The sequence below is a fragment of the Trichechus manatus genome, unplaced genomic scaffold (genome assembly GCF_000243295.1).
Source record: "Trichechus manatus latirostris isolate Lorelei unplaced genomic scaffold, TriManLat1.0 scaffold00001, whole genome shotgun sequence".
NCBI lineage: Eukaryota > Metazoa > Chordata > Mammalia > Sirenia > Trichechidae > Trichechus > Trichechus manatus.
This window is the reverse complement of record NW_004443937.1, coordinates 18,772,216-18,786,923: the sequence shown is the minus strand read 5'-3', so window position 1 is coordinate 18,786,923 and position 14,708 is coordinate 18,772,216. Positions and strand designations below refer to the sequence as shown.

The 14,708-nt window shown below is 41.1% G+C and overlaps 1 protein-coding gene across 1 annotated transcript in view; it reads left to right on the top strand.

The window, feature by feature from the left end:
• The first annotated feature begins 3,303 nt into the window (after positions 1-3,303).
• The window catches only part of CHCHD6 (coiled-coil-helix-coiled-coil-helix domain containing 6), a 146,314-nt gene continuing 134,909 nt past the window's right edge, over positions 3,304-14,708 (top strand). Inside the window, exons 1-3 of the mRNA XM_023725472.1 lie at positions 3,304-3,438; positions 8,205-8,277; positions 13,509-13,653. Coding sequence (XP_023581240.1) covers positions 3,324-3,438; positions 8,205-8,277; positions 13,509-13,653 — 333 coding nt within the window. The 5' untranslated portion in view covers positions 3,304-3,323. The remainder of the gene's footprint in view (positions 3,439-8,204; positions 8,278-13,508; positions 13,654-14,708) is intronic.

Genomic DNA, 14,708 nt, shown 5'->3' with positions numbered 1-14,708 from the left:
ATGGGGTGAGCAATTAGGGTCACATAACTATGTATTAATTTTGTATGGGAGACTAACTTGAAATGTAAACTTCATTTAGACTACAACAATTAAAAAAAAAAAAAAGCTGGGCAAAGGACATGAACAGACAGTTCACCAAAGAGATTCAGATGGCCAACAGACACGTGAAAAGATGCTCAATGTCATTAGCCATCAGAGAAATGACAATTAAAACCACAAAGAGATACCATTTTACTCCCACTAGGATGACCAAGATTAAAAAAAAGAAAATGTTGGAAGAGACGTGGAGAAATTAGAACCCTTATCTATTGTTGATGGGAATGCAAAATTGTGCAACTATTGTGGAAAACAGTCTGGCAGTTCCTCAGAAACCTAGAGGTAGAGCTGCTGTATGACCCAGCAATTCCACTCCTAGGTATATACCCTAGGGATCTAGTAGAAGTGACATGAACAGACATATGCACACCTATGTTCATCACAGCACTATTTACAATAGCAAAAAGATGGCAACAACTTAAGTGCCCATCAACGGATGAATGGATAAGTAAAATGTGGTACATACATATAATGGAATACCACTCAGAATAAGGAAAAATGAGTTCCCCAAACATCTTGGAACATGGATGAACCTGGAGGACATTATGTTGAGTGAAAAAAACCCAAATATTGTATGTTCTCACTTCTAAGAACTGACATGAACAAGTGAATATACAGAAACTGATGTTCATTTGTGGTTACCAGGGATGGAGGAGGAGGGAGATTCACTCTTTAGATAATAGACACTCGTATGATGATGAGAAATGTAGCACCAAATGAGGGTGAAGTATACACAACTTGACAAATGTAAATGGTGTCACTAAAAAGTACACAAGGAAAAATGACCTGTTGGTAATAGCCATGGCATATATAATTTTGAAACAACAGCAAAAACAACCAAAAAATATATGTATAGGCATATATGTATATATGTAGGCTTATATGTGTATAGGTATGTATGTAAGTGTGTATATAGGTGATGTATGTAGGTGATGCACATGTATATGCATATGCATCTGTGTGACTGTATGCACATATATTCATATATAAAAGTATATAGGGGCACAGTTACAGATATTCTTAGACGTAACCAAACACCTTGTGGAATTGGATTTCTGGGTGTGAAAGATTAGGATCATAGTCTCAGGGGACATCTTGGTCAATTGGCATAATGTAATTCATACATTTGAGTGTAATGAGTAGTGTCTAGGGTCTTAAAAGTTTGCAAATGGCCATCTAAGATACAGCTATTCATCTCTACTTGTCTGGAGCAAAAGAGAAAGAAGGAAACCAAAGACTCAAATAAGAAACTAGTCTACAGGACAAATAGTCTACACCAATCCTGGCCTCATCTATCCTGAGACCAGAAGAACTGGATGTTCCCAGTTACCACTACTGACCCTTCTAATTAGGGCCATAATAGATGGACCCTGATAGAATGGGAGAAAAATGTGTAACAGAACCTCACATTCCTAACAACAAAACAAAAAAAACAGACATACTGGACTGGTTTAGAATGGAGGACACCCTGAGACTATTGCTCTGAGATACTCTTCAAACCTTGAACAGAAACTAACCCCTGAGGTCATCTTATAGCTAAATAACAAATTGGCTCACAATATAACGAATATCACCGGTAAGTACTGTGCTCCTTTAAAAAGTCACCTGTATGAGACCAAACAGCCAACAATTACTTTAAAACAAAGATGAGAAGGTAAGGGGTCAGGGAAACTGTATTAATGTAAACAGATCCAACAGAACGGAAATAATGAGAATATTCGTGAATTGTGAAGAGTATAACCAGTGTCACTAAACAATTTGTGGAGAAATTGTTGAATCAACCTAAACGGCTTTGTAAACCTTTACCGAAAACACGATTAAAAAAAAAAAAAGAAGTGAAAGTCTTTATCCCATGTTCTCTGCCTCCACTTACAGGGGATAACTGTTGCAAACACTTTGGTATATAGCCATGTAGACCTTCATCTCGGAACACATGTATATATCAACAAGGGTATGTCCATACACGTGCAAATTAAAATGCATATTCAGATATTTATATTTGTATGTTAGCATCTTTATAATTGTGTATATCTTTTTACAGAATTGAAATAAGCATTCTATGACTTAAAATCAGTGTATCCCATATGTTCTTTCATGTCAGTGTATACATGTCTTTCCTCATTCTTCTTAATGGTTGCATAATATTTCATAGACTGGATATACCATGATTTCTTTAACCAGTTCTCTATTGTTGGATGTCTATTCTGTTACCTTTTTTTTTTTTTTTTTTTTGCTATTTCCAACAATGCCGTGGTGAACATCCTTGCATGCTTCTGTATATGTGTGCGAGTATTTTTCTTGGCTAGATAACTAGAAATGGAATTGCTGATAAAGTTTTTTGTCTTAAAGTAATTTTCAATCACTTCCCCTAAACCATGCTTTATGATGACTTGCACGTATTAGACACTTAATAAATATTTGCGGAACTCTGAAGAGCTTTTATTCTGGATTTATCCCTAGCTTGCTATTTCATCTTAGTAAATTGTCTTATGACACCCTCATGCCTATTTCACTTTCTCTAAAATGAATAAAAGTTTTGGTTATCCAGTCTTCGTTAGGGGGAACTAAGGTTAAGTGAATCAAGCAATATTTTGATTACTATATATGTGGCACTGGAGGGTGTAGGGATGAATGAGATGCAGCTCCAGCCTTTGAGGTTTTTACAAGCCATTAGGATAAAGCATGTAGGAAGTATAGTACTTCCCCAAAAGGCATACATATGCTAATAAGAGTTTGAAAGAAGGGGAGAAATGGTACTTGGATGCTCTCAGTGAAGATTTCAGAGAAAGGTGCACTGAGAAGCTCTTAAAAAGAAGGGTAAGATTGGGACAGGCGGAGATGCATTGAGGTGGCGTGGAGGGGGCTGGTGGTGGTTCTCGGCAGAGGGGACCACATGTGGGAATTTAGAGGAGGTGAGAAAAGTAAGAACTCAATGGTCTACTGAGTCCAGGGTATATGTAAGAGAGTAGGAAGGGATGAAGTTGAAAAGCCAGCAGAGAACATGTGGTAAGCATGGAATTCCAGAGTTTGGCATTTATCTGGTATGCACTGGGCCACCATGAGAGGTTTTTGAGTGGAATTGTATTGGCGTTGGTCTTGAGGAGACAGTGTGTTCAATAAACCTGCGGCATGAGTAAAGGGGAGTCTTAATTTCCAGAGGTTCTGATCTGCCCCTTTTTCCCATCCCTGACTTCTTCCCATAGCTGTCAGATAATGTGGTTAACCGTATGAAGGATTCCAGTCAGCCTTCAAAAGTGGAGCAGCCAACCCCTCCACCTAGTACTCCACCTCCATCTTCTGCATTTAATTCTCCAGAAGGCAAAGCTAAAGCCCCTGAGAAAGGTATGGTGGATTGCAATGATTCTGTGGAGAGGGGTTCTTCTGTGGGGGAAGAGAGGGTGAAAGGAATGGAAAACAACATACTTGTCAGAATATATTTAACTGCTAATGTAGCTCCAGTTTATTTCTGAGTGAAGTGAGCAACTCCTTTCTGATAACGCTTTCCAGGGGAGCGTGACTTTCTGTGCTTGACAGATGCTGTCAGGAGCAATGAAAGCAGCATGCTTTAGTCAAAGCTTATGTGATTTTGGCCAGACTGTTTCTCTCACTCTGTTCAGTTTCTCCATATGCAAAAAATGAGGCAGAAGGGCTTGGTTTGACAACTCAGGTAAGAAGTTGCTTTTAAGAACCGTTAGAAAAAGCATAACCATTACTTTTTGCTCTGGTGTAGTCCAAGGCATTAGAGGGATTTACATGAATTGGCCAAATAAGTAGGAATTGAGTCAACAACTTTGGTGCCAACCTCTACATCTCTAACTCAAACCTTCAGTGGTCCTGGCCTGGCTTCTGGGGTGGTTTGCCCTTGGCTTCTGTCTTAGTCATCTAGTGCCGCTATAACAGAAATACCACAAGTGGATGGTTTTAACGAAGAGAAGTTTATTTCCTCACAGTCACAGTAGGCTAAAAGTCCAAATTCAGGGGGTCAGCTCCAGGGGAAGTCTTTCTCTCTCTGTTGGCCTTCTTCTCTTCGGTGTTCCCCTGGACTAGGAGCTTCTCTGCGCAGGGACCCCAGTCCAAAGGACGCACTCTGCTCCTGGCACTGCTTTCTTGATGGTATGAGGTCCCCCTGTCTCACTGGTCACTTCTGTCTTTTATATCTCAAGACATTGCCTCAGGATACAATCCAATCTTGTAGACTGAGTCCTTCCTTACTAACACAACTGCCGCCCATCCTCCCTCATTAACATCATAGAGACAGGATTTACAATTTATAGGAAAACCACAGAATACCAGGAATCATGGCCCGGCCAAATTGATACACACATTTTTTGGGGGACATAATTCAATCCACGACAGCTTCCGAGGAGTGGATCCCTCACCCTGTACCTCCTGGGAATTCCTAGCCCACTCTGGAGCTGGCGCCCAAGCCAGACTGAAAGCTAATTTGCCACCTACCCTATCTGCTCATTACAAATAAAGACATTTGCAGTTTTTTCCCAAATAACTACTTTTAGTAAACACAAAGTAACAAAGAAAGAAAGGAGGATGTAAGGTACAAAAATATTAAGATATTGCAGAATTAAAAAGTTCTTGAACCAACTGCTTGTTCTACTCAATAAATACTTCTGTATGAGAATTTAGGCCTTATGTGTCATCTGTAACCTGATTTTTAAAAATTGATTTGTTAGAGGAGCCATGCCACTACTGATGATAAACTCCATCCCACAGTATTCATCTCATGCATGACCTTGCACTAGAGTTGTCTTTTATACTGCTCTTCTCTACTAGGTTGTAAGAGTCTAGGAAGCAAGAGCTACAACCTGTTCATTCAGCATTTGCTGAATGCTAACCAGGAATCTAGTCCCATGCCTTGTGCTAGGACACGATAATAGATCAGATACGGATCCCTGTCTTATGGTATGCACAGCTTTTGTAAAGGGGCCAGATGTATAACCCACTAGATAGTGGTGTCATGTGATAATGCAACACTGGAAGCAAGCCTAGGGTCCACAGTAGCATAGAGGAGGGAGTGACTGATTATTTTAGGGAGAGCCTTCTATGGAGGTGACATTTGAGCTGGCTGTTGAAGAACAGAACAGTGGGAGACGGCATCTTAGGCATGGTGAACAGCTTGAACAGAGGCATGGGCGTGGTGCAGACTGGCCTGTTTGGGGCCTGTCTTAGGGTGGGTTCTCTAGAGAAGGAAAACTAGTAAAGTGTATAAATATATATATCAAAGAAATGGCTCATGTGGTTGTAGAGGCTGGAATGTCCCAAGTCCATGGGTCAGGATAGAGGCTTCTCCTGATTCATGTAGCTGCAGGGGCTGATGGACCCAAGATCGGCAGATCAGAGAGCAGGGCTCTTGCTCACAGGCTGCAAAGATCAATGAATCCCAAGATCAGCAGGCAAAACCACAGGTAAGCTACTAGCTCATGTCCCAAGAACTGGAGGTCAGAAGAACAGGAGCCAGCTGCAGGATCTAGCACGAACAGAAAGTCCCCGTGCCTTGCCAGAATGTCCACTTATATTCGATGCAGGCCACACGCCCAAGGAAACTCCCTTTCAACTGGTTGGCTGCTCACAGCAGATCCCATCACGGTGGTGGTCTCAACATCATAAGACTGCCAAACCACTGAGAATCATGTCCCAGCCAAGTTGATACACAACCTTAACCATCACAGGGCCCTCGAAGCAGTTTGCTATCTCTGGAGTACAAAGTACAGGGGAAGGGGAGGTGCAGATGAGGTGTCAGGGGCCAGATCATGGAGACCTTGACACAGTGGCCAGAGAGCTCAGGCTTTAGCCTCAAGGCCACAGGGCACCACGGTTCTAACCCCTTGTATTGCCTACTTCAAGGCTTCCCACACGCATCTGAGCAAACAAATACTTGTTTTTAGACCCTGAGATCTTTTTGAATATTTACCAGTGAAGGGGCACAGGTGAGATTTTTGAAACCCACGCTAGATGCCATTGTTCTTTACCAAATAGGGCTAACTCCCCCCAAATTTCTAGCCTGCAGATGAGAGTGGTTGAAGAGGGGTTAAACTTTACCCAGTATACTTCAATAAACTGGATTAACTGCTTAGAGGGAGAAAGTGATGAAAAAAGCTAAAATTGCTGAAATATACACACATCAGTTTCAGTTTTGGCAAGTTTTAGCAGTTTAAAAAGCAAGAATAGGAGTTTCTCATTTGGTTTTAGTTATAACAAAATATTTTGCTATTTTAATGACGGTGTAAGTGTTGAGTGTTGAAGAATAGTCAGTATAAGTGGTATGTCTTGAAGTTGACTAAGATTTTTCTTTAAAAGATCAGTTTTTGCTTTAATTTAGTGACAAGGATAAGGTTAGAAAAACAAGTTGAAATTAAATTCTTATCTCACAGCATACCCTGAAATAAATGTCAGAGAAATGAAAAGATTTAAATGTAAGCCATGAAGCCATAAAAGTACAATAAAAAGCAGACTTTCTAAGCACAACATCAAATGAAGAAACCTTAAGAAAAAAAGTGGAAAATATGACTATAAGAAATTAGAGACAATTTAGAAATAGTAAATAGGGAAAGATTGATAAGCTAGGGAAAATATAACATTACAAAGTGTTAGTAGCCTTAATATGTAAAGAGTTCTTAAAGATCTTTAAGAAAGCGCAGTAGAAAATGTGTATAAATGGTCATAAACATATGAAAAGATTCTCAACTTCACTAATAAAGAAATGCACATTGAACAAGGTATGGCATGAGGGAGCAGGGAAGTGGAGGACTTGTTCACTGCAGGGGTGTAGATGAGTGCCATAATTTCTGCAGTGGATACATATTATTTTTGTAGGTATAAAGAAGGAAAATTATATAAAAATGAAAATAAATAGGATAAATTATACCTCAGTAAAGCTGTTACAAGCAAATAAATAAGGATGGGAAGCATTAATGTTGAAATAGAAACCTGGCAGTATAATATTTTTGTATTCACAGTTGAGACCCTGGCAGTGTTACTAAGGACCATGTCAAGTGTTCTTCCCTCACAGGCCAGAGAACCACCATTCCCATTCCTTCTGGAAGAGGTGGTTTGAAAGTGGGAATCATAAGATGATTAGTTCTGGAAGTGCCTCCCGGAAGGGTTGAGTGCCTGGGCCTCTGAGTTCAGCATTCCTTAAAAGGTCTTGGGAGTGGATACCAAATCTCATATTCTTTCACAAAACCTGTTTCTTTTGTGTTGCTTTGTGCAGTTGTAGTTGCTGCTGCTTTAGAAACCTATGATGGGGATGTAGAAAATTCGGAGAAGGCCACAGAAAGGTGTTGAGTGAGCTTTGGCTGAAAGATACTTTTGAAGGATGAAAGCTAGGTGAGGGGTAGGGTAGTAACAAAACCTTCAGTACCACCAAGTGGTGGAGAGAGTGAATTGGATTTGCTCAGAAATTCCCCAATTTATGACATTCAGAAGGTAGACCTACTGTAACAACTTAAAGAGCTCAATAACACTAGAAGTGATATAGGTTTAAGTAGAATTAGGTTTATAATGGGGTGTTTGCCACATTTAGGATCGGAAATCTATAGAATGGGGTACTAAAAAAAAAAAAAAAACCCATTGCCATCAAGTGGATTCCAACTCATAGTGACCCTATAGGACAGAGTAGAACTGCCCCATAGGGTTTCCAAGGAGTGCCTGGTGGATTTGAACTGCTGACCTTTTGGTTAGCAGCCGTAGCTTTTAACCACTATGCCACCAGGGTTTCTGAGGTACTAAGGGGAACAAGGTCTAAGGAGCCCTCCCCAACCCCATGCCAAAACCACACTCCTGTGAAGCATAGCATGGCTTCCTTCAGTCGTTCCTGGCCTATGCTTAGATGACCTGGATTCCAAATAGTGGTAGAGTGAGTAAGGATTGATTTGGAACAGCGCTGCCTGCTGCCAGCCACACACAATAAGCAGTCCTCCTGGCAGAGAGACCATGTGAGGGAGGGGGTCTTTGTGATAGGCACATCAGACTCTTCAGACTGGTTGGATCAAGAGGGTGTTCCATGTTGAGCCCCTTTCCCTGAATAACTGCTGCTAAGCTGTCGCTGATCCTGGGATGCTGTTGACAGGCCTTTTCTTCTCTTGCCTTTGCAGAATCCAAACCACCAAGATCGGAGAAGAGTAGGGCACAGCAGCCCTCAGGGGCAAAGGAAGATCTACTCAGAAGGTGAGATCAAGTTCCTCCCATTCATCCTAGGCCCTGCACTCTGTCTTAGCTCCCCTTTCCTCATCAAATGCCCTCCCCTTGTATGGAGGTCTTAGGGGTATGTCCTTACATATTTTACTTTATTTGAGTCTCATGACAGCCCTCTGGTATAGGTAGCACTGTTCCTAGTTTAAAGATGAAGAAACACCCAAAGAGGATGGGGGAGTTGGATGATAATATTATTAAAAATTAATTTAAAAAACTAGAATAAAACAATTGAGTGACTGGACCTTCTATGTGTGTATGTGTGTGCATGCATGCATACCTTTAGAGATATGAAGAGTGAGCCCTCACAGTTTTAACTGTAGTTGGCTAGATTAACTGACTTGAGGCTGCTGGAGACTTCCCATCAGCATGGGACACAGCCCCAGAGAGCTGGCTACACGTCTGAGATAGGACCTATTTCTCTTCTGTGAGACCTTGTAGAAGAGTGGTGGAAGGCACAGACACTGTCATCGATGCAGGTTTGTATCCTGATTTGGTGATGTGCCAATTCTGTGACTCTGGACAATTACTTCATCTCTCTAAGTGTGTAAGGAGACAATAATTTGAGTAACTCTTTCATTGGGATGGTATTGTCATGATTAAATATGTTCATGCATATAAAGCATGTAAGCACAGTGCCAAGCACCTAAGAAGTTCTTAGTGTATGTTAACTGTAGTTGTCATTGTTGACTGATTTCTTCAACACCCTGAAGAAAATTCACCTCTATATGGTGAAATCCACCCTCGCCTGTCAATTTGTAGTACTGTGTTGGCTTACGTTTTGCTGTGATGATGGAAGCTATACCACCGGTATTTCAAATACCAGCAGGGTCACACAGGGTGAACAGATTTCACTGGAGCTTCCAGACTAAGACAGACTGGAAAGAAGGACGTGGCGATCTATTTCCGAAAAAATTGGCCAGTGAGAACCTTATGGATAGCAGTGGAACATTGTCTGATATAGTGTCAGAAGATGAGCCCCTCAGGTTGGAAGGCACTCAAAATACGACTGGGGAAGAGCTGCCTCCTCAAAGTAGAGTTGACCTTAATGATGTGGATGGAGCCAAGCTTTCAGGACTTTCATTTGCTGATGTGGCACAACTCAAAATGAGGAGAAACAGCTGCAAACATCCATTAATAATTGGAACCTGGAGTGTACGAAGTATGAATCAAGGAAAATTGGAAGTTGTCAAAAATGAAATGGAACACACAAAGATGGATATCCTAGGCATCAGTGCGCTGAAATGGACTAGTATTGGCCATTTTGATTCAGACAATCATATGGTCTACTGTGCCAGGAATGATGAATTGAAGAGGAATGGCGTTGCATTCATTGTCAAAAAGAACATTTCAAGATCTATCCTGAAGTACAGTGCTGTCAGTGATAGGATAATATCCACATGCCTACAAGGAATACCAGTTAATATGACTATTATGCAGATTTACACAGCAATCATTGAGGCCAAAGATGAAGAAATTGAAGATTTTTACCACCTTCTGCAGTCTCAAATGGATCAAACATGCGGTCAAGATGCATTGATAATTACTGGTGATTGGAATTCGAAAGTTGGAAACAAAGAAAAAGGATCAGTAGGTTGGAAAATATGGCCTTGGTGATAGAAATGACGCCGGAGACTGCATGGTAGAATTTTGTAAGATCAAAGACTTCTTCATTGCAAATACCTTTTTTCAACAACATAAATGGTGACGATACACATGGACCTTGCCAGATGGAATACACAGGAATCAAATTAACTACATCTGTGGAAAGAGACAATGGAGAAGCTCAATGTCCTCGGTCAGAACAAGGCCAGGGGCCAGTTGTGGAACAGACCATCAGTTGCTTGTATGCAAGTTCAAGTTGAAGCTGAAGAAAATTAAAACAAGCCCCCAAGAGCCAAAGTAGGACCTTGAGTATATCCAACTTGAATTTAGAGACCATCTCAAGAATAGATTGGACATGTTGAACACGACTGACTGAAGACCAGACAAGTTGTGGGATGACATCAAGGACATCATACATGAAGAAAAGCAACAGGTCATTAAAAAGACAGGAAAGAAAGAAAAGACCAAAACAGATGTCAGAAGAGACTCTGAGACTTGCTCTTGAATGCGGAGTAGCTAAAGCAAAAGGAAGAATTGATAAAGTAGGAAAGCTGAACAGAAGATTTCAAAGGGTAGCTTGAGGAGACAAAGTAAAGTATTATAATGAAATGTGCAAAGACCTGGAGTTAGAAAACCAAAAGAAAAGAACTCATGCAGCATTTCTCAAGCTGAAAGAACTAAAGAAAAAATTCAAGCCTCGAGTTTCAGTTTTGAAGGATTCTATGGGCAAAAAATTGAATGATGCAAGAAGCATGAAAATAAGATGGAAGGAATACACAGAGTCACTGTACCAAAAAGAATTGGTCGACATTCAGCTATTTCAGGAGGTAGCATAGGTTCAAGAACCAATGAATGGTACTGAAGGAAGAAGTCCAAGCTGCACTGAAGGCAATGGCTAAAAACAAGGCGCAGGAATTGATGGAATACCAATTGAGATGTTTCAACAAATGATGCAACACTGGAAGCGCTCACTCGGCTATGCCAAGAAATTTGGAAGACAGTTACCTGGCCAACTGACTGGAAGAGATCCATATTTGTGCCTGTTCCAAAGAAGGGTGACCCAAAGGAATGCAGAAATTATTGAATAATATCAGTAATATCACATGCACGTAAAATTATGCTGAAGATAATTAAAAAACAGTTGTAGCAGTACATTGACAGGGAACTGCCAGAAATTCAAGCTGGATTCAGAGGAGGATGTGGAACGAGGAATATCATTGGTGATGTCAGATGTATCTTGGCTGAAAGCAGAGAATACCAGAAGGATATTTACTGTGTTTTATTGACTATGCAAAGGCATTCAACTGTGGATCATAAAAAATTATGGATAACACTGTGAACGATGGGAATTCGAGAACACTTAATTGCACTCATCTGGAACCTGTACATAGACCAAGAGAGGCAGTTGTTTGAACAGGACAGGGGGATACTGCATGGTTTAAAGTCAGGAAAGGTGTGTGTCAGGGTTGTAACCTTTCACCATACTTAACTCAATCTGCATGCTGAGCAAAAAATCTGAGAAGCTGGACCATATGAAGAATGCAGCATCAGGATTGGAGGAAGATTTGTTAACCTGCTGTATGTGGATGACACAACTTTGCTGAAAGTGAAGAGGACTTGAAGCACTTACTGATGAAGATCAAAGACTGTAGCCTTCAGTATGGATTAACACTTAACATAAAGAAAACAAAAATCCTCACAACTGGACCAGTAGGCAACATCAAGATAAACAGAGAAAAGATTGAAGTTGTCAAGGATTTCATTTTACTTGGATCCACAATCAACGCCTGTGGAAGCAGCAGTCAGGAAATCGAATGATGTATTGCATTGGGCAGATCTGCTGCAAAAGACCTTTTTAAAGTGTTAAAAAGCAAAGATGTCACTTTGAAAACTGAAGCGCGCCTGCCTAAGCCATGGTATTTTCAGTCACCTCATATGCATGTGAAACCTGGACAAAGAATAAGGAAGAATGAGGAAGAATTGATGCCTTTAAATTATGGTGTGGATGAAGAATTTTGAATATACCATGGACTGCCTAAAGAAGGAACAAATCTGTCCTGAGGGAAGTACAGCCAGAATGCTCGTTAGAAGAGAGTATGGCAGGACTTCGTCTCACATACTTTGAACATGTTATCAGGAGGACCAGTCCCTGGAGAAGGACATCATGCTTACTAAGTAGAGGGTCAGTGAAAAAGAGAAAGACCCTCAAAGAGATGGATTGATTCAGTGCCTGCAACAGTGGGCTCAAACATAGCAAGGATTGTGAGGATGGCACAGGACCGGGCAGTGTTTCATTGTTCTACATGGGGTCGCTATGAGTGGGAACTGACTTGAGGGCACCTAACAACAGCATCAACGTATTGTCAAATGATCAAATGAGTTAGGTGAGGAGTCCTAGGGCCAGCTTGGTTTGGTCTTGGTCCCTCCAGTAGGTTGGCTGTGCTGGGCCTATCCCATAGCCATGACTTAAGACCCACATTCTGAGCATTTACCCTCCCTTAACCTAACAGGCCTGTCCAAGATAACTAACATGGACATTTTTTTCTTTTGCACTTTTAAACGTTTAAAAAATGTTAAGGTAATTATATACTAATGAAAGAGTTAGAAAATATATGAAATAAAAAATCACTGATAGACTCAACATCTTATGACAACCACTCTTAATATTTTGGAGCATCTCTTTGAAATCTATCCTTTCCCCTGACTGAGGGTTATTTTTTAAAAACACACTTGTCATCACACTGCACATGCAATTTTATATCTTGCTGTTTTCACTTAGTATTATAAGTATTTTCCATTTTTCACACTGCCTTGTAAACATTTTTATTGGTATTGTTTATTACTTCTCAATATTTGGATTCAACCCGTAGACAAATCAAAGGATCTGTTTTATAATGGCTACATAAAATACCACTGTACGATTGTGTCATACTTTCTTGAACCTATCCGTGATGTTGGAAGTTAAGGTTGCTTGCATTTTTTTTTCACTATGATGATTAATACTGCTAAGAGCATCTTAGTGCTAATAACTTTTTTCTCTGTGTAGCATCATTTTATTAGGCAGAAGGCCCAGAAAAGGTCAAAGGGTAGGAACATATTTAGGATGAAGAGTTAAATGTTCAAAACAAAGGACTGCTGCTATATAAAACCTTTACGCTGTCAAGGGGAGGACAAGGTTTCCCACCTGCCTACCCAGGTTGAAGGAGCAGCTAGCACAGCACCGAATCCTGAAAGTCTCTCATTTGACATGTGACTGCCTGGTGGCTAGGACTCCTGCTGTTCCTAATTCTGGATTGTTCTGGCTGAGTAAGTGTGACTGTATTCTCTTGCCTTAGGACTGTTGTTGATGCCTAACTTCAGAGGGGGTGCAACATTGGGGTGGGGGGTGCTATGCGGTTGAAAGAGGACTGATCTTTCTCCTTGGTGGCATCTGGCTCAAGTTTCACAGCACCCTGTCCTTCCCTGGTCGGCCGCAGAACTCTGCCGGCTCCCAGATACTAGCCCCTTCTGCCAGCTGAAGTGAGCAGGTAAACCTTTTCCTGGCTACGTTCTGCCAGCCATGCTATCTGCATCTGCTTCTCCCCCTTTCTCTTCTGGCACAGGTATGAACAGGAGCAGGCCATAATCCAGGATGAAATCTTTCAGCTGGCCAAGAGGGAAAGAGAGGCAGCCACCAAGCACCTGAATGTGTCCCTTCAATGTGAGGGAAGCAGCAATGACCGGGAGAAGCAGAAGTCAGCCCAGCTGGTGAGTGCCGTTCTTCCTGGAGCAGCCTTTTATTGTTCTACGGTAACTGGGAAGCTGAGGGGCTTGCCCTGGTGGTTCAGGCCACTCATTGGATGTAGTCGACTACAACTCTTGTGGAAAGGGTATCCTTCTAAGAACCAGAGACTTGGGTTCTTCTAGCCCTGGCTCTATTCCTGATTTGCTTTGTTCCCTTTGACATTTTTTTTAAGTCTCTGTGGGCCTCAGATCTGTACAGTAAGGGAGCAGATAATTAAAGTGTTGTGGTGTTAATGTGTGTCCAGAGGATGTGAAGAGAGAGAACTGAGGTTTGGGGCCATGCAATATAATGAAGAGCATAACTTAGTTCGGCAGCCTGGGGGCAAATCCTAGCTCTCTACTTGCTAGCTTGGGCACATTTTTGAATGTTTGTGAGTCCTGGTTGAGGATCATAATATTTGCACATAGAATTATCAAAGAGGATTAAAGGAGATAATGTCTGTAGAGTGCTTAGCAGTGTTCCTGGCAGATAATAAAAACATGCTATTATTGTTGTTATTGTTATTAATACATTTAATTGATGGGAGGTTGTTAGTTAGGATTCTTTCTGCGGCAAGTTCATTTCACAAAACAGGAAGTCAAGATGCAACACAAGGGCTAATTAATTCAGCAGCTCACTGACGTCCTCAGGGACCCAGGTTTCTCTCAACTTTCCAGCCTGCCATTCTCAGTATGTCAGTGTATCTTCAGGCCCACTGTCCTCATAGTTACAAAATCACTGTACACAAGATCCCTGTGTCACATGTAGATTTGTTTATCAGCAAGGAGAACTTTCCCAGGAGCCCCCAGTGGAATTCCTCTGATATTACATTAGCCTGAATTGCACCAGGTGCCCATGGCTAAGCCAGTCCTTGGCAGAGGGAATGGGGCTCCATTCACTGGAACCAAGGCTCTTTTTTGTTTTTTTCTTTTTTATTTATTTATTTATTTTATTGTACTTCAGGTGAAGGCTTACAGAACAAATAGTTTCTCATGAAGCAGAAGGTACACATGTTGTTTTATGACATTGGTTAACAACC